Source organism: Talpa occidentalis, unplaced genomic scaffold (assembly GCF_014898055.3).
Source record: "Talpa occidentalis isolate TD23 unplaced genomic scaffold, MPIMG_talOcc4v2.1 talOcc4.3, whole genome shotgun sequence".
Classification (NCBI taxonomy): domain Eukaryota; kingdom Metazoa; phylum Chordata; class Mammalia; order Eulipotyphla; family Talpidae; genus Talpa; species Talpa occidentalis.
In genome coordinates, this window is record NW_023603184.1 from 144252192 (window position 1) to 144275125 (window position 22934).

Genomic DNA, 22934 nt, shown 5'->3' on the forward strand with positions numbered 1-22934 from the left:
GTACCAGGTGTTTAAAATTCTGGGCTGACTTGAATTTAAGAAGAGAAAGGCGCTTTGTTCCACGTGTTCTCTGGCTGCGGTGACAGATGCGAAGGCCTCCGCTGGAGCCAGTTGGGTCTTGAGAGGGACCAAAGCGTCAAGGGGAGGGACCCACGGCGAGAGCCAGTGCTGGGGCCAGGGGAGGCAGGGACTGGTACCAGGTGGCGGCCCCTTCACGTCCTGGGTGAAGTTGGTGGGTTCCCCTAAATCAGCAAGAGGCCAGAAAGACGCCACAGAGAGCGGGGTCGTGGGGAGGGCCAACCTAGAAAATGGGGTTTGTGTTCTACAAATGCAAACAGGAAAATATGTCGGTGGAGAAGAGGAAAGTCGCCAGGAAGAGCAGGAGAGTGACATGTCCCCGCTTTAGTGAGGGTCCAGCGTCTTGGTCTTGAAGCAACGGGACATCCCAGCACCTGGGACTACCCTCCGCGTTCGGGTCTGTGTCTGCTCCCAAATCCCCTGCTTTCCCATTGCAGATCCTGGGGTTCGTGTTCTTTTAAGGCTCCGCTAATTTTGACTCAATAGAGCCCTTTGAGTAATTAAAGAAAAACAGCTACAACATGCAAAATGAACTTGAGAACGTGGATGAAAAGCTGATAAAGAACGAGAGGTCATTGGCAGCTGGGAAAACATTACTTAACATCTCCCGCTCACATTATTCACCATCTCTTCTGTTTTCTAATTGGCTCTCTAACTTGTTTGAAATAGCTTGAGATATTTATGGGACTAGCCTGGTAAAGATTTTGTGGTAAGACAGAGTACTGTGAGCTCTGGAAATTTAAAAAAAAAAAAAAAGGGAGGTAGAATTGGGGCACAGAAAAAAATCATTTTTCCTCTGTTCTCTCTGAAAATTTCTAGGAGAACACATGAGGAACTATTAATAGTGCTTATTTTTGAGCAGTGGGGTTGGAGGTTGGGCAGGTACAGAAAGAAAATTTTGCTTTCACTTCCATTCTGTATGGTAGGTATTTTTTTTTTTTCATTCATTATGAGCTTATATGACTATTGTAATTTTTGCAAGCTGAGGAAGATAAAAATAAGGGGGGTTCATTACATGTACCCCCAGTTTATAGAGAAAGTTAGAACCCTATTTATCGAGCTCTATCAAAAGTTCTGTTATCAGCTGTGCTATTGTCTTTCCTGTAAAGAACTTTTTGAGTTATCCTGGGCAGCCTCAATCACTGGGGGGGTGGGGGGGAGGGAATGTGGGTGACTGATTTTAATAACAATAAAGGGCAAAGATTCTAGACTATATTTTTTGTAAAGACGCTTGTACTAAGTGTCATGGGGAAGTAGCCATGAGGTCTCAGCTGCACCATAAATACCCCAGGAACTGCCCAAAGATCAGACACATTTCATTAGGAAATGTAACCACGTTATTACTGAATACAAGTGACAGATTTTAATTCAAGTTAGTTCAATAGTGTAGAAATCCAAACTTGGTTCTGTTTGGGGTGAGGGAGAGGAAGGAATTTCATAGCCAAGATTCCATTTCAAGGAAGGGTAGACTCCGTAAGAGGGGAGAGAGGGTATGTCTTCTGATGTTTCAAATGTACAGGTATGATTATGCTACTGACCTCAAGAACTAAACAGAAGCCCATACTTAGCAAGGATTGCTGTGGATCTGACTGGCTTCTCATATTTTCAAAATGTTGCCCTAACCTGAGATTGGTAACAACTTTGCTCAGCTGATGTATTTGAAACACCACTTGTTTTTTGATGCTACTATTTTGGCGACCATTCATAAAGTTAATTGTTTTTTCTCCACTTGCGTTTTTCCTTTCGAGGGTCCCACATGGCACACAGACCTCTCCTGCCGCCCGCTGCGCCCCTCAGCAGTGTACTTCCTCAGTCTGCCTGTTCTCTTCTCCTCTCTGGCTCTGGTGAATTTTCTCGCCCTCCTGCGCTTCTGACTGTACCCAGTGCTTGTATAAATAAATAAATAAATCTTTTTTAAAAATAAATAAATAAAATAAAATAAATAAATCTTAAAAAAAAAAAGAATTGTTTAAAATCTCCCCCTGACCAGTAGCATTGAATTTGAAATTGAAACTGGCACCTCAGGTGAGACCAAGGCCTGTGCTGAATTGCACCAGGGGTTGGGGCTGAGGAGGTGAGCTGGAAGCTTCTAAGAGGCAAAGTCCTTTCTGACCTGTGGAAACAAAACTCTTGTTTATATCTCTCCTTTTCTATCTACTTTGCCTTACTATCCTGCCATCCTTCCTATTATTTTCTTTCCCCTTCTTTACTTTCTAAGACAATGAATGGTGGATTCGATTTGGGGCAGGGGCAAGGAGAGGGAAAGGGCAGATATTGACTATTCTTGAGATACTTGCTTCCCAAAAGTTCTTCTCATTATTTTTGACTGTAAAGATCTCCTCTGCCTATAGGAACTTCTGGGAAGCAAATAACAAAAGATCTGATTGACAATAGAGCACGTTCCCTTTCCTTAAGCATTTTCCTTATTTACTTCCTCTGGAATCTTATGAAAGCCAACACAGTCAAATCTTGAAATAACTAGAAAAGGAGCTTTTGTTTCTCTACATAATTGTTAAACATTGCTTGTGTTCAGACTGAGAACCAGAATTAGTAGGAATTTTATTTGAAATAATTTCAGAATAGCATGTGCTCCTCAGAGTCTTGTCCTCAAGAAGCCACTTTGCTTGGAGTTCAGTATTGAATCATAACAGCAGGGAAAAAACAGGGTCTCTTAACCTTGGCAATATTGGCCTTTGAACCAGGTGCTTCTTGGGGGGGGGTGTGTGTAGCCTGGGGCATTAGAGACTGGTAAGTGGCGTCCCTGGCCTCCATCCAATAGCTGCAGGTAGCACCCTCCCATCCCAGAAGCTGGGACAATCAAACCTGTCCCCGGTATTGCCAAATGTCTCCTGGGGGAGAGGCGTGGAGAGGTGCAAAGTCACCCCCAATTGAGGACCACAGATCTAAATTCAGCAGTGTCTGATGAGGAATTTCTGGGTGTTATTTCAGAAACTTTGAGCATTCAAAACCCGAGCAGGGCAGTTCCAACTGCCTCTCCCTTTGCCTGGGACATTGGCCCTCGGTGACACATCGCAGTCTGTCCAGGGCACTGAGGCCATGCCAGCAGTAGACTTTGATGACCTCATAGATCTTTTTCCTGTCTCAGGGTTCTGGCTAATGACAGCACAATCGATGTGCTGGTGCTGGAAATGTGCTGAGAAAACAACGGGAACAGGGTCAAGTTCTCCTGCAGCCTGGGCCAAACACAACATTGCATACACGTTCTTCCTGAGACAGAAAATGTTAGGGATTAAAAGCAGAGTTTAAAAAAAAAATGTCAGCCTTTCATTGCATTCAAGTCCAGTATGCGTCTGTGTCCAGATGGAGCTGAGATACCGTCACCAAGAGATCTTGAAACATGTTACCAGGTGGCTTAACTATCACAGCTAAATCTATATATTCAATTTGGCAGAAGCACCTTCTTCCCTTTTTGGGAAACTTATACTCTGCTGCCTAAATTCAGCTGAATTATGAAGTGCAGAAATTTAGACTTGGGGAAAACCATTGTTCCCCATTTTCCCTTTCTTCTTTCTTCTTTTTTACTATTGTGTTCACACATATAAGAAAAGTTGATTCAACACATCTGGATTGTGAAATCAATCACGAGTCGTGGATGTGTCGGTACAAGTATTGTATTCTCTGTTCGTGTTCAATTGAACATTTAAAACCCAGCAGCTGCCTTAGCAAGCTCATCAGGAAGGGAGTGTGGGTTTTACTAGCTTCTCTGTAGCTTGCTGCACACTTTTCATATTGTGTGAACTAAGGGCAGGTCTCTCGTTGCAAAAGCTAAACATTATTCCTCCCTGGAATAATGCTTCCTACTGGGTGCCTGGCCCACTGGTTGCCATCCTTGCAGCTTTATATTTCTAAAAATATTGTCTTCTGCTAGGAGAGCTAAGAGGGCTTCAGACAAGTGACTGGCTAGTTGATAAGAACTTCATTTTATTGAAAGACACCACTTTTAAAATCTGGTTTTTGACTCTCATGAACAGCAGTTGCCATTAAGTCTAACATGCAGGCATCCCATGCTATGAACACAGTGACTTCTCCTTCTGCACCAGGTTCCTCTGCTTTACACTCCAGTCTTAGTCATGGTGGGGTCACTGCCTCTGCCTGGGGTGTTCTTTCTTCCCCGGGCCATGTGCCCTTCAAATCCTGCCCATCTCAACTGCCACCTCCTCCAGGAAGTCTCCCTTCTCTTATCCTTATTCCCACATTCGTGGGAATGAGGCCTGCCTTTGAACTGCCATTGTCTCACCCCTCTTGTGACACTTTGTCTTCTTGGGGGTGATTTATGTTTCCTTCCCTATTGTACAGAAACCCTTTGCGGGAAGGATCAGCAGCTGGTTCCTGGTTCTGTTCCTGAAGCCACGTCGCTGAGGACTTTGTCCATGGTGTTCAGTAGATAGCATGTTAAATGATGGCCCCTCTGATAGCATATCCAGATTTGATACTTGCTCTGCTCTGAGTAAGTCCTTCTGGAAGGCAAGATAGTGCCTCTTTCTGACTGCATCAGGTGAAGAAAGGCAAAGGCCAGTTGCAGTTCAACTCCCTGCACAGATGTTGTAATCATTCTCTTTGCAAACGTGTGTCAGCATTTTTGCCTCTGTTCTTTTTACGTACATGTGGAGAACCAACTCCCTAGCCTCGCTGGCTGCTTCTTGAAATGGGGCAACTGCTAGAGGCACAGTCATTCTTTTCCTGTCTCTGTTGTATAATATACCAACCTGCTCTTTCATATTTAGAAATGCAAAAACAATGACATCACCTGGTCCAGACCCTCAGTGGCTCTCCCCCTGCAAGAGAGGCAGAAATCTGCCTGATGTTTTGGAGAAGAAAGTGTGCTCCAGCAGTGAATTCTGACACAGGAGGAGAGGTCCCAGGGTCCTGAGAAACCACTGACTTGTTACTTCCTATAAATCCATACTTGGATTAAAGGAACTATTTGAGCTGAGTCTTTCCTCCATAGAATGAGAATGAGATTTCTTCAAGCAGGCCTGGCTCTGGGTCAGTCTGTCTGATTTCCTTCTGAACTCTGGCAAAACAATTTCATATTTTCTACTTACTTGTGGTCATTTACTCTAGCAGTATTGGAAATGCATGTAAAGTTTATTTTGTCTCCAAGACATTGTGTTTCTGGTTGGGCCTTGCGGCATTGGGGAAAAGGCAAAGTGGTCGGCTTCTGGAAGGAGACCTGGGCTGGAGCCTGGTTCAGTCGCTATTGACAATTTGGTTTGGGGAAAAGTCAATTCATCTCTTTACCTCCTGTTGTCCTACTTGAGAAATGAGGAATAGCAATATGGATCTCCCAGAATTGCTGAGAGATTTAGTGAGATGATGTAGGTGTCAATGCATCGGAAGGTGTGATGCTCTATAAATGCCAATTCTTAATGCCAATGCTCAAGTACCCAAACTATACACTCATTTCAAATCAATACCTGGTGTGTACGAGCACCTTCTCAGTAGGAGGTACAAGGAATAGGATGTTAAGAGACGCGACCTTGCTCTCTGAGAGCCTTTAATCTAGAGGCGATGTTAAGGAGACAAATGAGTTCAATCATATTTGCTTTGTCAACCTGGAAAAGCGATGTATCATGTGCTGCTTTCTTCATCTGCGAAATAAGATAATATGCTTGAAATATCGAGTCATACCACAGGCTTGGTATGTGGTACCTTTCCAAGGGGTAAGAAAAGTACCCCTCTAGGATCACCAGAGCTTAAATTGACAAACAAGCGCCATTGCATCTGTTGGGGAAAGCTGAAGAGGCTTTGAAGAACATGATAGTCTCACCAGAGACTTGAAAGATAAGTGGGCTCCTGCATGTGAAGATAGTGATAGCAATGGCTAAGAGGCACCCCACACTTTATGTGGACGATCTCAGAGGTCAGGCCCCCAAATGTTGTTAGTGTTGCCACATTTTACTAACGAGAAGACAGAGGAGATTCATCCTGAGCCCTACAGATGGTGAGGGGCACAGCAGGTTCTAGATCAAAGCAGTTTGGTTACTGCGCCCCAGGTCATGACCAGAGCATAGAAAGGAGCAGGGGACTGGGGAGCGGTTACAGGACTCGGGGAGCAGAGAAGATGAATGAAAGACTTAGGATCATCCTCTCCTGAGAAGAAACAATATAAAGAGGAGGAGGAGGTAGGTCAGAAAGAAACTGTGTGATGAGAAAGTTTAGGGATGCGGGGCAAGCGGGGGCAGGGCTGTCATAGTGGCCGGACAGAGGTCATGGGCGTGGCCTCCCGCGAGCCCAGGTAATGCCTGTTGACTGTGCAGGGAGCAGAACAGGGCTGTGGATTTTGCAAATCCAGGCCAGGTATAAACATGTGGCGTGGGTTTTCTCAGGGCCTAGCTTGTCCCAGAAACCAAGATTCTGTCCTTCTCTGCCCACAAAATGCTGCTGACCTTTGACTTTCACCAGAGATTCTTTTGCAAAGCTTCCTTTGGTGCTGCCTCTCCTTGGGCCTGAGCCATCATGGGTAGTTTTTTAAAAGGTTAGACTTGCAATGTTTGTAAGCTCGCACCAGAGAATGTCAGCGTGTGCATATTTAATTAATCACACCGGCATCTAATGGTGAAGAACACTTCTGCAATGAACCTCGAAGCAAACAACAACCCTCAGTCTTTACAGCACAAGCCGCCACAATGCTGGTGTTTTCTTCGTGTCTCCTTTGCATAAGGGATTTCCTCTACTCTTTTCAGATGTTGAGTTTTACACACACAATTTCATAGAGCTGCAAGTGTCAGGCTCTCAGTGAAAGCAGGACGTTTGCACACAGCTCAGTAGAGTGAGCATTTAGAGTCCAGATTGCTTCCTGGGCGTGCACTGGAGGGATGGTGTCATTCAATGGTTGTGCATGACGCTGCCTCAGTGTCACCCCTGGCCCTCATTTCATTAACAGTCCAGAGGGCATGTCCCTGGAAGGCTTTTTGGCTCTTAATCACATGAGCTCACCTCCGCATGTGAAATTAGAGTCACTGAAAGGTAATTAGCATAAGTTATTCCACCACTCAATCGTGAAAGCATTTTTCTTTTGCCAAAATATGACTTTTATGTAACTGCCTTGGGCCTGCCCGACCGTCTCCACTCCAGTAAAGGGAAGCCTCATGTTCTACTAGCAATTTGCTTCTGGCCAGAAAGACCCAAGCAACAGCTATAACCTTCTTTTTTGTTAAGAAAGAAAAGCATTATTGCTTTATTTTAAAAAATGACTGGGAAGACCATGCCATCCGTCTTGTCAGTTTTGCTCCTATCAAAGCGCGTGACTATTAGTGAGTAGATATTAAGCAGAGAAGTAAATGCTGTCATAGTAAATGCTGTCACCAATGTTCAGCCTTTTCTGCCTTGTGGATTCCCCCAACTCCCATTTTCTTACCTCAGAAACTCCATAGAGGTGATGTTTTTTAGCTGTGAGTCAGCAGCCATCCTGGAACCAAGGCTTTTCTCCTGTTATTTATTCACTCATCAACCATTTCCACATCAAATATTAGTTGAGCACCTATGAAGTTTCAAGGCACTTGGAACACACTCAGAAAAAAACAGGAAAATAAGATCTCCCTGGTGGCGCAAGGGTTAAGTCTCAACACTATGAAGTTATTGCCAGCCACTGTGGCCTGAGTTTGATCCCCGGCCAGGGAGCTGACCCACATGGCACAGCAGACCTCTCCTGTCTCCCTGCTGCTCCCCTCAGCAGTGTATTTCAGTACATCTGCCTATTCTGCTCCCCACTCTGTCTCTGGTGAATCGTCTCACCACACCCCCACCTCTGGCTTACAGCCTAGTTCTTGTATGCAAAAATAAATAAAAATAAATCTTCAAAAAAAAAAACAAAACAAAACAGGAAAACATTCCCTCTTCCGGGAGCTTACATTCTAGTGGGAGGTGGTCAGATAATCGGCAGTGAACATGATAAGGAAGAATGATGTGATATCTAGGCAGTTCGTAAGTGCCCTGGAAAAAATAAAGATGGAAGTAAAAGGGGAGCAGGCAACATGGAGTGTGGGGGGCTGGAGGAGCAGGTGTCCTTATTAAATAGTATCACCAGGACAGACCCTGCTGGGGAGAAAGTGAGATGAGAGAAGATAAGATACCTGGCTTAAAGCAGAGGCAAGAGCCAGGCTAAAGGCCCCAGGCAGGAGCCAGGTGTCTTGAGATGTGGCAAGAAGGCCAGAGGCCTGCAGCAGACAGGAGAAGGAGGCGCCTGGAAGAGGGGGAGGGGCAGGCGGAGCGGGTTGTGATCACAGGGCTTTGACACAGTCACTGTTTCAGAGGACGTCCCGAGCACCAGGTTGGGAATGGACAGTGAGGGAGAGTGTGGAAGCAGGGAGACCAGTGACCTCCTAAAGTTACATCAGAAGCCTCATAGGTTAACATTGTTTTAGACCAGACTTAGAACCACAAAACAGAACGAAACACGCGTTCAGTCCGTCCCTCCCACTCCATCTACGCACAGAAACGTCACTCTTCTCCTTCACCAGGCTTCTTCCTCCATGGAGGCGCATGGAGTCCCCTTACGTTCATCTGGTGTTTCCCTGGGGGGTGGGGTGGGGGTGGCGTGTCAGTGCAGTAATATCACAGAAGACAAAGCCTGGTCAAAAACAAGACTGGAAAGCTCCAGAAGTAGTTCTGGAATGTTTGCTGATGCAAGCACAGCACAGTCAAGAAAGTGCCCAGCACCCAGCACTGGAGTAGCTCACTGATGGGGCCGCATGGCCCAGGCCCTACTATCCAGAGCAATGAGGCGTAAATGCCCCGGCCTTGCTTCACTCTTCTGTTGCCTTTGAACTTCACTGCGCAGCCTAGACTGTGTCTATTTCCCCCTTTCTCAAACTCTAACCTTAGAGGCATATTCAGAGTGAGAGAGATTAATCACTGATACAAAAGCGGGTGTAAAGTGGGGCCTCCCTGTGGAGCAAGGGATTAAGACACAGCACTATGAAGCTATCCGCAGCCACTGCAGCATGAGTTTGATTCCCAGACAGGGAGCTGACCCACAGGGCACAGCAGACCTCTCCTTTCCCCTCACTTGCTCCCCTCAGCAGTGTATTTCAGTGGATCTGCCTGTTCTTCTCCCCACTCTGTCTCTGGTGATTCCTCTCTCCTACCATATCTCTGGCCTGTACCCCAACTCTTGCATGCATGCATAAATAAATCTTAAAAAAAAAAAAAGAGGGTGTAAAGAAATCAAGACAAGACTTGTGGGCAGTAGGCTAGACTGGAAACTTCGAAAGACCTGTCTTCATCACCTATGTACACATCAGTAAGGGATAAGCAGGAATTCTTAGGGCTCTCTTAATTATTTCACATGACTGAGAAGCAGGCGCACAGCTATTAGAAGAAATCCCCAGAGAGATTACTGGCCTAGAAAGATGGGTCTCTGGGCCTCTGCTGAACCAAGTAAAGCCATCGCAAAGTTTAAATGGGACTACAGGGACACAGCTTCAAGAGGGACTGGAAACGTTGTTGGAAGGTCATTTTGCTGTTGGAGGTAAATAAGTTCAATGCCAACTGGGTAATGTCTGTGCTGAGCTGTGGATTCTGGGGCCACACCTGGTGTTGATGTGGAAATGGTCCAGTGTGATGAGCAATGGCTGTGCCGGGCTCAGGAAGGAGCAATGGGGTGGACAGACCCATAGTTGATGTTCCTCACCTGGTCCTTCTGCCTTCACATCTTTCTGCACTGAAAGCATCTTAGGAAGATGAGATGCGATTCTATTTTTAATAGGCCGGGAGAGGACATTATATAAACTTCTTTCACAAATGCAAAGATTGTTGCTTAAAATAAGTTCTCCCTGCATTTTCCAAAGCCTCATTGCTTTATGAAAAGTTCTTTCTCATTTGTCCTGGCCTTGGTGGTGAATGGAGGGGTGCCACGTCCCTGGGCCCACCCGGGTGCCCTGGCACCATCTGTGATCTGTGCCGAGGGGGGACTCTGGGCCCCCCCTTTCCTCTGACTATTGTCTCCTTCCATCCGGGGCTACTCTTCCCTTGATGCAAACCGGGGTCTTCAAACCAAGGCAAAAAGGGGAGAGGGTGGTGGGTCAGGGACAACCTGGATTCTTGTTCTGACTTGGACAATTTTTGGGCTTTATTTTTTGGAGTCTTATTGTTCTCATCCATAAAATGAGGGGGATTTTAACCTAAGCACGAGGGTGACCCTGAGGTTATACACGTTCTGTTCATAGTTAAGAAGGGAGTGCACAGCTTTTCTCACATTCTCAAAGGGGCTATAACCCCTAAACTGCTAAGAATCATTGGCCTGGGGGGGGGGGTTCTAATATCCTTTCAATTGGAAACTTTGCATTTGAAGATCCCCTTCCATAACTATGCTCCCAGCTGGAAGATGCAGGCAAAGCCTCTTCAAATGGTAACATCCGTTACAGAAAGTAGACCCATATTAACATTAATGGACCCCTATTAATCAGATTTGTAGATGATGACAGAGTAGACGACATGTAACTTGCCTGAGAAAGAGGAAGTGGGGTTGTTAAAATTACCCTAAAAGCCTGTGAGTTATGAATAAGCAGACACGGTGCTAGAGGATTTCCTTGTCTTTTAATGGTTGTAAATCAGAAGCACTGCTCATGGGAGACAGGTCCCGTGGCCCCCTGGGACAGCAGCTGCACAGGACTGTCCTGCTGCCATCCCCAGCTGCCAGGCTCCCAGCAAGACTCCAGGGACTGGCCACTATCATGAGAATGGTTTAGCCCCATTTACCACATGTGGCTGCCGTCCACTGATGAAATGCACTGGAGAGGTGTCTCAAGGCACACAGAAAGATCCAGAAAGGCAGCCAAGTTGCTGAGAACAGAGGGAATGTGCATGGGGGACCATGTGTGGGAGACACTGGGGCATAACTCATTGGTGTGTTAGTTACCTTAGGACTGTGTCGCACATTTTCACTCCTAGTTTCAAAGTAGATGGCTGAATACCACCGGCCTTGATGCTCTCAGTTCTGGAGACCAGAAATCTGAAACCAAAGGCTCAGCAGGGTCAGGCTCCCTCTGAAGGTTCTAGAGAAGAACCTCCTTTTGCTTCTTCTAGTTCCCCCACTTTACAGGAAAGGCCAGGGAGGCGCAGGGAGTAGAAGTGACTTGCAGAGAACCAGCACTGGGGTCCAGTCCGAGTGACTCAGAAACTCTCTTGTGTGGTCTCTTCTTGTGCAGAAGCAGAGGGGACAAGGGTTCATCAAAGAAACCCGCCACCACTTCCTAAACACACAATCACATGTCCTCCGCCTGCCCCTCGGGGTGGAAACACTAAATGAGCATGTAGCTGCTACGGTCAGACGTGTTTGGGGCATTTCATCTGCAGAACCTATTGAACTGGATGTTGCCAGATATTTACTTAGAACAATTGAAAACCAGTGCTAGCTGAGGAGGGTGCATTGCTGTTGGCCTCTCCACCACTCAGACCACAGGGGATTTCAACCAACCTGCGGCCTCGCTGTCAGAGCCCCCACCCACAGCGGCTTCACTGACAGATGCTTCCCGCAAATTTCAGCTCAGCTGCACTTGTGGTTGGCTTGGTGACTTACAAGCCACACACACCAGAGCGAAGAGAAGGGAAGGAATGAGCAGGCATACGGAACACAGAACGGTCATCGTAGCGGGGCTTACACCTATGCTGGGGCTGTGGTGAGGATCATTTCTGACTTTCTGAATCATTAATAGCCCCAGGGCTGGGATGGTGGCTGGTAGCAAAGCAGTGGGTTATCCCTACATCGAAAATGACTGTGGGTGTATTTCTGTGAATTTCCCCGGACTTCCCCCTTCTGCTGTGGGCTTTGCGATGTGGCTCTGGGCACATCTGGGCACATCTGGGCACATCTGGGCCTCTTTGGGTAAGATCGATCTGTGCAGCAGGGATGATCTAAATGAACATTCGGGACACTTTCCCTGGGGGAGGTTGGTGTGTTTAACTTTTCAGGTGATTTCCCTTCTCGGGATAACTTCTCGCCAGATAGCAGGCCCCGCAAGTGCACAGCCTGAAGTTTGGGGCGAGGTGGCGTCCTCATGAAGCATAATCCTGGGGCTAAGTAAGTCCTGTTTCACCTCAGAGTGTGCAAGGCCCCGAGCAGATGGAGTCCAGGAGCACGAGCACACTCCTGACCTCGACTGCTCTCACGGACGGCGGGGTTTGAGTCACAGGAACTTCTAGCAGACAGGGCCGTGCGGACTATGGGGTGCAATTGTGGGCTCCCATGTCAAACCACTGACCTGTGAACCCCCGCCCCCTCACTTTCCAGCCAGGTGACCATGGCCGGGTCCTCAGCAACAGAGCCTTAGCTTCTCCATCTGTGAAACGAGCATAACAGTGAAACGAATGCCAAAGTCTGGTTAATGGAGTTTCTCTACCAAAGGTGCTTGACTTCCAGGCTGGGGCTGTGGCCCAGAAGCCTCAATCATCCTTATGGGGGTATGAACAGTGAGTTCTGCGCAATCACTTCCATCAGTTGCAACCTTTCAGCTGGGTTCAAGAGAGCCCCAAGTGCTCGGTTCCCCCATATGGTGTCACCAGCCATTACCAATCTGCTGGCATTTGGTGAGAAATAGAAAAAAGGAAGGTGCTGGGTAATTTTTAGAGACCTACTTTTAAAATGTGTCTCTGACCCGTTTGGGATGGAGAGCTGGTGAGTAGGGTCCATTTTCCATTCCTTTCAGCCCTTGAGTCCTATCTCTGAGGGTTTCTTTTCTGGTAAGTAGAGTAGGTTTCTCTCCCCACAGGGGCCTCTTTCTTTCCCCTGAGCCAGAAGGGAAGGTCCCCTTTCTCTTTCCAGTTACAGGCCAGAACAACGGTCTATTGACATCGTGAATGGAGCGTTTCTTCCTGCGGCAGCTTCCCAGACCTTTCCTCTCTCCCCTGGCTTCCGAAGATGATGATTCAAGTCTACCAGCACCCGCGGTGCCCAAGATCCTTGATTCTGCCACAAATTGATGAGGGGAGGGAAGCTGTTAGGTTGCAGAGTCTCCAGGACTCTGTGTTCTTGGACTCGGACAAGCTTCGAGTTTCCTGGCTTCACCTTCTGCTGGGCCTGCTCTGTCCACTCGGCCATGTCCTTGCCTTCCATGTGCTCCCTTACCCTGCTTCATTTTCCCGGGTGCAAGTAGCACCCCCTGGCCTGTGTCTATTAGCATGTTATGTTGTTTGTTCTCCCACACCTCCAGGAGACTAGGGGCTCGCTCTTGTTCAGTGCTAAATCCCAGCATCTGGAACATAGTAGGTGCTCAGTAAGTATCCACTGAATGAATGAATGAACAAAAGCTGGTTTCCCTCAAAAATCAGAAACTGTCTTTCTGCTAAATGGATGGCGGGTTAGCCAACCTGCTTCATCTGTGACCTGACACACACGGGGCACAGTCCCTGCTCTCTGAGGGGGCAGTGTCCCACTGGTGGGACAGAGCACACGCACGCCACCGCGTGAAGTAAGCCCAGGTGGAGGAGGGGCTGGTCTCCAGCACCGGGGCAGTGGGAGGGCGGGGCTGCCGGGAGGAGGAGGAGGCCAGGAGACTCTGGGGGTCTGTGGAGGGGACCCAAGGCACACTGAGGCCTCCCGGAAGTGCGCCCACTGCTCCATCTCTGTAGGCTATTTCTCCCCTTCTTTTTCTATCTTACTGCTTCTTGTGAATTAAAAAGCAAGTCAGAAAGCAATGTTAAAAATAATCAAACCACAGCTAAAGGAAGGCGCTTTCAAAAGAGAAAGGGGAAAAAAACCTTGAGTTGAATATTATCCCAGCAGGGCTGGAGCCACTCAGAAACCCCTGGGGCGGGAGTTAATGGCACTGACATCACTCTCCTTTTGCATGACTTCAACAGGCCATAAAAACCAGCCTTGACTCCTGGGCCACGAGCTGGAAAAAAGCAGGCTGTGTGAGGGAAGATGTTAATGAAAAGCCCACAGCTCCAGCTTTCCCTAGTGCACACGCTCCCTGCTGTCAGGTGCCTCCTTTCTGGAACAGAAAGCAGCTTCAGGACGGGGTAAAAGACGATCTGAAGGCCCCCTGGAATGGAGAATCTAGGTTCCCCAATGATCCTGGAACAAGGGTCCTGAAATCTGGGTTGGGGGTACTGAGGAGATCTGTGCTTTAAGGTCTGGGGCTGGGCAGAGGTGGCCTGGAGTCTGGGGGCTTGGGGAAAAAGGGGGCCACCTCAGAGGGAGCGCATGCCATTTCAATTTTTTCGTGATTCCTAGGATATTAAAACATGGAAAGATGACAAAAGTCATAGAAACCATGCCATAATTAACCATAGTCATATTTAAATAAGCCCTTTTAATACACAAATAAACCAAGAAAACTTCTTCACCAGGTAAGTTGAGAACTTACTAGAAGTGTGAATTTAGGGTGCATTGTAGGTGCTGAGGACGGACACAGAACAGCATGTGTGTCAGAGAACATCTTTCTAGTCGGTGGGTCCCCTTGACACTGTAACTCAGCTGTGGTCAAAAGCATACATTTGAGGCCCCTCACGAAGGGGGAACCCTGCCCTCATTCAGAGCATCAAGCAGGGAGCATGGAAGCCACCTCTGGCCACGCTTTAGTATTTGCTCTGCAGGTCCTGCTCTGCTCTCCAGATGACACAGAGGGGCCTCCTTTCTGGGCCCCGCCTGCAGGCATGGAGGGTGGGGCCGCCCAGATGAGCTGGCAGCTGACTGCTGGCTCCTTGGGGCCTTTCCAAATACCAGGGTTTGCTCAGGGCATTTTTCCTGAGTCACCTCTGGTGATAAGACAGACAGAAGCCACTCAACAAGTCAGGTTTTAGACCTTTATCCTCAGAGGCTTGGTTTCAGAATTTGCAAGTTTCTTAACAAAACTGTGGTTACCTTGATGGAGCTGCCCTCATTCTGGGAAGCAAAACAGCAGACACAACAATAAACAGAAGGCTGAGCCCACTGCAGAAGAGGAGAGAAGCTTTATTCTCTGGCTCCCCATTGCTACATGTATTTATTCATTCAACCAGTATATCCTGAGCTCCTTCTAAGTGCCAGGCCCAGCAATGTGCTGGTGAAATAACGGTGAGCACATGCAGCTCTGTGCCCTCCCAAATGAAGTCTGCAGTGTAGCGGGGTCAGGGACTCTATCCGACAGTCACCCAGCAAAATAAACAGCCGCTGCAGCAAATGCTCTACGTGAGCAGTATATGGTACAAGGGGTTCATGTCATAGGCTGGCTTGCTTAGACTGGACAAGGAGGGGCTGTCAGAAACACAGATTTTGAGCTGGGCCGGAGGGATGAGAAGGGGAAAAGGAGAGGGCTTGCTGTTTTGGGAAGAACAGGGCAAGTGCAAAGGTCCTGGGTGAGAGAGGAGAATGTAAAAAAGATAAAAGAGGCAAGTGGGGCTGCAGCTGAGTGGTGGAGGCATAGGGTGGTGCACAGGGCATTGGGGCACAATGGGGCTGAGGCAGAGCAAGGGAGAGCTAGCAAGGTCTGCATGGAGGAGGCCCCTTGGGCAGAGCTTCCGGGCCTCCTAGGCTTTCTTTCATCCTTAGAGCCATGGCTTTAAGCAGGGGAGGAGACTGGATGCCTGAATCGTATTTGCATTTTGAAAGATAATTGGGGCTACAGTGCTTTCATCTCTGAAGGTGATTTCTGCTTTGTGGATAGAATAAACAGGGTCAGTGCCCAGTGACCAGAAGCAGAAGCCAGCACCTTGCAACCAGATCTACATTTGAAGCCCAGCTCTGTGCTTTACTTCTGGCATGGCCGTGGGCAAGCCCATCTTTCTGTGCCTCTGCTTCCTCATCTATAAAACAAGATAATAATACCTTCTTCTACATTGTTGTGAGACTTAAGGAATTTAAGATAAATAGTCTAGTTTGGCACACTGCAAGCTCTCCTTCGAATTTTTAAAAGTCGAAACCTACTGTTCTATTATCTATGAGATGAAAAAGCCCAAACTCAGCAGGTCATATGGCTTTTCAGCTTCACTTGGGAAAATGTCTTAGGCGTCACCTGAATTTTACCTTCTTGCAGATTGATGGTCTGGAAATACCTTCTGCTTCTTGAAACAACAATACAATCATGCAATAACCACTTATTAAACTATTTGTATAAGGTATGTCATCATGCATTCTGGTTTTGGAATTTATCACATGGAGAGAAGCACAAGGAGAAAACATACCCATGACAAGTGAGTATTACAAATATAGAAACAAATATGTACTCCATTGGCTGTGGAGCAAGTGCATTTGTGGGTGATGAATAAGAGACTATGAGATGCCTTCTATTTAGCCAGAAAGGGGCTGGTGAGTTAGCCTTCTTTTACGATCAGTCCAGAATTAGAGATTTTGATGCCTTCATTTCTTGAAGGCGTGGGCTGCAAGGACACCCCAGTTGACCTTAAGTCAAAGGTCTTCTCAACAAGACTCAAGAGTGGACTTTTAAGAGACTCTACTGGCCAATGACAAGACAATGTGCACACCAAGGGAATTTGAAATCTATCAAATTGGTTTCCATTCTTGAGTTTCTAATGACACCGAAAAAAATACTGATCACTGTTACAAGATGATAAGAAGCCAGTATACATTGTTTTGTGAATTTGTGAATAAAAGAAAGGAATCAAATATGTATCCTGTCTTTCACATATGAACTGTGCCAAATGGTAACTAAAGGGAAGGTATTTCGCTGATAAGAACAAGGGCAGAGTTAGAATGTCACAATTTGTAATTCTTAATGACCGCAATGACTGTTAACGCCATAAAAAGACAGAACCCCCCTCCCATCATGGCCTTCCTCATGGAAGAACACATACATTGTGTCAAGAATTATTGAACCGGATACAAGTGAAAGAGATCCAACGATCAAATAAAAAGGAGAGAGGAAAATGTTAAGTGATATAGTAATAGAAATGACAAAGCAAAGGGCCCAGTTCCTAAAAGAAATTGCAAAGTGAGAGAAAGAGTTGGCGAGGAAACAGAATCAAGAGTTTTTACGAGACATATTACCCAGTTGCAATGTGTTGATTTACACAAACTGTAAAAATCATTTTAAAGATAAAATGATCAGAAACTTGAAGACTGATGGATGTGTGGTGATTTTAATGAATTAAGTTTTCTAAGTGTGCTCATTGTATTATGGTTCTTTTAATAAGATTTTTTTTTTTCTAGCCATCTAGGCTAACGTATGTGCAGATGAATGCAAAGATAGCAGGATTTTATTTTTTTGGAAAAGCCAAAATAGCGGTAGGGTGGGATTACAGCTAAAGAATATTAACCATGAGCTGAGAATTATTGAAGCTAAACCATAGGCTCTTGGGAGTCTGATCTTTCCCATAATAAAAAATTATAAAAATCCATTGACTAATCCAATATCTGTTGATCTGTTTTCAATATTGAAACATTATTATTAATAATATGGCATTAATATGAAGCCTCACTTGGTCGATCATCCAGTTATTTTCATGGAAACTTCGGAAACTTGGATTCTAACTCTGCTTTCCCATTCACCAGCTGAGGGACCCTGGAACATCAGCCCTCTGAGTCTTCCTGCACCCCTCTGGGAAATGAGGTTCAGGGATGATTTTGAGCATCCTGCTAACCATGGATTCTTGCAGTGATTAAGGGATCTGGGTCCTGTAGTCTGACTGTCTACGTTGGAATCCCAGCTTCCCCAAATGTATCCTTGGGTAAATTTACTCAATCCCCCAGAGTTTTGGCTTCCAAACTTGTAAAATGGAAAGCTTACCTCAAAGGGTTCTTGCAAAGATTAAATGAGATACTCAGTGCGTCCACTCTACAACATTGGCCAGCTAGCTTCCAGCTCAGGGAGGGCAGACGACAGAGGAGTGAAGAAAACACCCAGAGTGGGCAACTCGGAGTCTAAAAGGAGAAGCCAGACAACACTGTGAATGCTAAAGAAGAAACTGGACTCAAAGGACTAGAATTAGGAAAAAACAGCATAGCATGTGTGCGAGCGACTTTCCAGGAGGGTGGGTTGCCAACATTCAGTCGGTCTCCCCAAAGGGAAGTTGTCTGTCATGCAGGCCTCAAAGTCGGGGCCGTCCAGCCTTCTCAGCAGGCTGGGGTCACCTGCCTCTATTCTTGCTCCACTTTGGCCAGGTCAGGGACTTCTGGTTGCTGTAAGGAGGTGAGGGGGAGTTGGGGGGCGGGCAGATCTCTCTGGCACCTAGTAGGTAGAAACCGGGGACTCTGCTCAGCATCTTACAATGTATAGGGCAGTCCACACACCAAAAAGTCCTCTAGTCCAGGATGTCAGGGGTGGCGAGGCTCCCGAAGCAGAAGCGAGCGGGCAGTTTGGCCCAGGACAGGAAGATGATGAGAGAGAGAGGCTGGGCTAGCCCAGGGGGCGCTTTGGGGGACACGATGAGGCGCTTGGAGTTATTCCGAAAGCCGGGGGCAGCCTTGGCGCGTTTTAAGGCGGGGCGGGGGGCGCAGCCCAGGCCCCGCGCGCGGCACCCGGCGGCGCCGCGGCCCTATTGTCCACCCTCCGCGCGGCTCCCCGCGTGGCCGGCTCCCGCCCCTTCCCGCAGCGGGCCCGGCGCGGCCGCAGTGACTCCTCCTGGCCAGCAGGGGGCGCCGGCCGGCACTTGGCCTCCGGCCGCCCGGGGCGGGCCTCCTCTTGCCGTCCCCCTTGCTCGTCCTCTCCCCTCAGGAGAAGTCGGGAAGGTGGCGGCGGCGGCGGTTGTCCCGGCCCGGCCGGTCGGTGTGGCCCGTCAGCCCGCGCTCCGCAGCGTCGGCGCCGCGTCCAGCGCGCCCGAGCCGAGGGCGGCCGCCAGGGCCCGCGCGGGCGGCGGGCGGCGGGCGGCGCGCGGGCGGAGGGCGGCGGCCGCGGCCAGGGCGGCCGGGGGGAGCGCGGGGCCCGGGGCGCCGCGCCGCCCGCTGCCGGCCGGGCCGGCCTGGTCCCCGGCGCCGCGGCCATGGCGGCCAGCGCCAAGCGGAAGCAGGAGGAGAAGCACCTGAAGATGCTGCGGGACATGACGGGGCTCCCGCACAACCGCAAGTGCTTCGACTGCGACCAGCGCGGCCCCACCTACGTGAACATGACGGTCGGCTCGTTCGTGTGCACGTCCTGCTCGGGCAGCCTGTGAGTGCGGCGGGCGCGGGGCGCGGGGGGCCGGGCGGCCGTTGGGCGCGGGCTCGGCTCGGGGGCGCGGGTGGGGCCGGCCGTTCGCCCGCGGGCCGGGGCGGCGCTTTCGCTTTCGCCGGGCGGGGGCGCGGGCCGGCGGCCGGGCTGCGGGGGCCGGCGGGGCGGGGGTCCGCGGGGCGCCCTTCGAACCGAGCTGGGCCCCCGGGAGTCGGCGCCGCCGCCCTCGGGCCTCGCCCGGGCGCGCACCCCGCGGGGCCTTTGTGCGCCCCGCCCGGCGCGCCCCCCGCCCGGCACCTGCGGGCCCCCGAGGGCTCCGGAGCCCGCTGGGGCGGCGGGACCGCGGCGACGCCGCGCCGGGCTCTGCCCCTCGGGGCGGGCGGCCCCGGGCCCGGGAGGGCGCGGGCACGCGGGAGTCGTGGCGGGGCGAGCGGGTCTCGGGGGCCCGCGACGGGAAGCCCCGGGGAGAAAGTTGGAGAGGCTCCCTGTGGAGGGGCGGAGGGCGCCGGCGAGCTGCGGAGGTGAGCGAGCAGGGCCCGAGGGAGCCGTGAGGCGTGGGGGGGGGTGTTCCCCGGGCCGGGCTCGACGAGGGGCCGTCCTGCGGGGGCGCGCGGCGGGGAGCCGCCCAGCGCCCCAAGACGGGCCGCGCGGGCTGGAGGTGCGCGCCCCGAGGCCCTCGGGGGGACCGGGCGCTTGGGGTGTGTGGACGGCGTCGGGAGCTGCCCGCGGTGAGGCCTCCGAGCGTGGCGCTTCCTCGGGAAAGTTCACAGATGGTTCTGGAACCGGGGAGAAGCCCCGACGGCTCGGGCTCAGGCTCCGGGTGGGAGTCCGCGCGAGTCCCCGGCCGTCCCGCGTCTCCGGGGCGTTGGGTCACCCCCGCCCCCCATCTTTTGTACGGTTACTGCTGAGACAGAATGTACACGGGAAAATCCGTTTTTGGAGAAGGCAGGCCCCGTTCAGCAGCGCAGCGGCTGTTTTTCTTCTTCAGTTCGGGGAAGGCAGCTGGGCTTCGCGCTGCTGCTTCAGCTCTGGGGGCTGCCGGGCCCTGAGCCGCCGCGGGGCGCTGACCACAGCGGGATCCTCGCCGCCTCGCCGCCGGCGCTCCGGTGGGGGGTGGTAGTAGCGTCAGTAGTGAAACACTCAGTAAAATAACTTGAGAAACCGTGTCTGCCGAGAGGTGAAAGCCAGGCAGGATCCTGAGACATGGATCATTAGTTGATGATTCTGGGGAGTTGGTGAGGCCGGAATCACGGGCGAGGCGGGTGTGGAGACGGCGCGCTCTGCTGAGCGTTTGAGACTGCAGGGAAGTGACTTCTGTTGGGCAGCTTGGCTCTCAGTGAAGCCAGCAGTCTCGTTTATCTTAAGTGTGTTTGCCTGTTACTGTATGCGTCGTAGAGGCACATCTCCTGCTTCTAGTAAACACGACATCCTTTGATAGCATTTGAAGAGTTCGTGTGAGAGATTCGTGTCTGTGCGGTGGGGGCTTGTGGCGTTTCTGAGTCGCCCTTTGTGAGTACAGCGGAGCAAGGTTTCCTTGCAGTAGATGCGAACCATCGAGACGTATTTACACATTTCCTCCTATAGTCCACCGTTCAGAAACACTTCTGTGTTAAAGCCCATCTCAGTATGACACTAGTTTATTTAATGGTATTTAATTTGTAATAATAGAACCTGACGTCTCTTTCGTGGTTATTACATACACAGTTATTGCTCATTTGGCTTGTGTCAGACACCGTGGGAAGCGCGGTGTTACTCGGTTCAGCTGTTCTTAAGCTTGCATTCTAAATAAGTACAGATTTTGGACACTGGCACTTTGTGACTTAGCCAAGGTATTAAGCCAGCTCTCCACATGCACTGTGGCTTGAATCTAACCCTTAACCATGATTCTTTTCTATGTGATAAGAGGACAGTAATATAAAGCTAAAGGTTGTTAGGATTAAATGGTTCAATTCATCGAATATTTATTGAACACATACTGTGTAGCTAAGCACGTACACAAATAAGTAGACATGCTGGTTGCCATTCAGAAACTTGTGCCTAGAAAATGCTCATACACAGTAAATGGTACCATGAACTCTAAATTTTAGCAGTCGCATGCCTTTTACCATACATGTAGCAATATCTTTGTTTAAATAAATTGAACAAAATTATAATAACATTACTAATTTCAGAGCTAATCTTTCCCATTTTTGCCCCTAGATGTCTTATATGATGCTTGTTTGGAGTATGTGACTGAATTCAGATCAGAATCTTTAAATAGATTGGATTTAGATGTGGTCAGACCATTTATTAGTAAGGCGGAGGGGAGTGTTCTTAGTGCTTAATTTGTCGCTTTCTTCTGTTTACAGAAAAAATGATGTAAGGACACTATTACAGTCAACAATTAAACATACATTTAAAGAACTTTTAGTTGATTTAAAGATTAGTTTTAGATCAAGTTGTTCTATGGAAACTTAATATTAGTGTAATTAGTAAATAATATGAGAATATTGTCCTATCCTTAAAATGATTCTGGAATTTTTCAAAGAGGGTTTAGAAAAAATTAATAACATTGGAGAAACACTTGGTCCTTCTGAACTCAAGCTATTTATGTGAGCAGTGCATTTAAATTTGGAATTTCACAGGTGGAGATAAGTAAACGGATAGTAATTTATAATCCATTAATTTGTGTACATTTTGACTTTATAGCGAATACTTATCGCAAGAATTTTAATTTTTAAAATTAAACTTGGACTGATGAAAGGTGGGTTTTTTTTGTTTTTGTTTTTTTGTGGGACCCTCCCCGGTGGCGGGGGAACGAACCGGCACTGCAGACAGAGGCTGCAGGCAGCCTCACAGCCCAGCGCTCAACTGCTGTGCCACCAGGGGAGGCCCTGAAAGGTGGTTTTTATACAGGTATTAGCATGAGTGGATTACAGTCAAGCACTCTTGGAGGTGTTTATAATATTGAAGACTTCATGAGGTCACAGTGGGCAGTGATTTATATCCTTCATTCATTTTTCACAATTTTTAGTATTCTAACTTGGCTATATTCCATGAGATACTTTGACAGTGTAGTATACTTACAATTTCATGTGTAAGTGGGAACATTGATAATGTTTTCAGTTGTGAGGGGCAGAAGTTTTTTGTAAAGCAAATATCAGGTGGCAGTCAGTAGTACATGTGTTGGGGAATACAACAACTAAAGTGCTTATTGAAATGAAAGATACAATAATAATAATTACTAGTAACACTTATGGAGTGCTGTGTGCCAGGCACTCTTCTGTAACATTCATGAGGAAGTACTATTACCCCCAGGACTTTAAATTGTAAACTTAGTGTATCCTCTCAGTGCTTTGTTGTGATACCTTACTTAACTTAGGATCTAAAACAGAGGTGGATTCTACTACTAACAAATGTAGAGAGTTCCCATGAATTACTGTAAATGTGAATTATGTATTTCGGTAATTTGAATGGTAAGTTTTACTTCACTGGACTTTAAAAGGTAGGACAGTCAGGATGCGTCATAGATTTTTGTTTCATATTTAAGACATTTAAGACTTTTTTAAAAGGAACTTCATAACCTCAGATATATTTTTAACTGAATTTTATTCAGAAACTATTGTTGCATATTGTGAGTCAAAGGGTATATGGTGCTGTTTCGATACTGTTTTTTTTAAATTTGGCATCTCTCTTGCTTGTTGTTGGTCTTTGAACTGTAATTCGAAGCTCTCATCCTGTGCATGTAGGATTGATAGTGGGTAGGTTTATGAAAGTCATTTGAAGACAGCATAAAGACATACATATACATATGTGTATATAAATATATTC

At 48.4% G+C, this 22934-nt stretch overlaps 1 protein-coding gene and 1 long non-coding RNA gene across 10 annotated transcripts in view; one reads left to right on the forward strand and one right to left on the reverse strand.

The window, feature by feature from the left end:
• Positions 1 to 2640: 2640 nt before the first annotated feature.
• Positions 2641 to 19138, reverse strand: LOC119256273 (uncharacterized). Of its 5 annotated transcripts, none has more exons than XR_008553678.1 (7): positions 18246 to 18462; positions 17766 to 17899; positions 8535 to 8615; positions 8175 to 8284; positions 7953 to 8034; positions 7460 to 7582; positions 2641 to 3232 (listed from the first exon to the last, which is right to left on the reverse strand). It is a non-coding gene; the product is annotated as an uncharacterized LOC119256273 (long non-coding RNA). The 5 variants fall into 5 exon arrangements; XR_008553677.1 differs by lacking the exons at positions 2641 to 3232; positions 18246 to 18462 and adding exons at positions 5762 to 7061; positions 19075 to 19138; XR_008553676.1 differs by lacking the exon at positions 2641 to 3232 and adding an exon at positions 5762 to 7061 and having other exon boundaries at positions 18269 to 18462.
• AGFG1 (ArfGAP with FG repeats 1) overlaps positions 18881 to 22934 on the forward strand; it is a 72656-nt gene continuing 68602 nt past the window's right edge. For 2 of the 5 annotated variants that reach the window (XM_037524168.2, XM_037524169.2), the window contains exon 1: positions 18916 to 19124. In XM_037524168.2, the coding sequence (XP_037380065.1) occupies positions 18958 to 19124 (167 nt within the window). In that variant the 5' untranslated portion in view covers positions 18916 to 18957. Of the gene's footprint in view, positions 19125 to 22934 lie in introns of all 5 variants that reach the window. The other 3 variants (XM_037524165.2, XM_037524166.2, XM_037524167.1) reach the window with 2 other exon arrangements.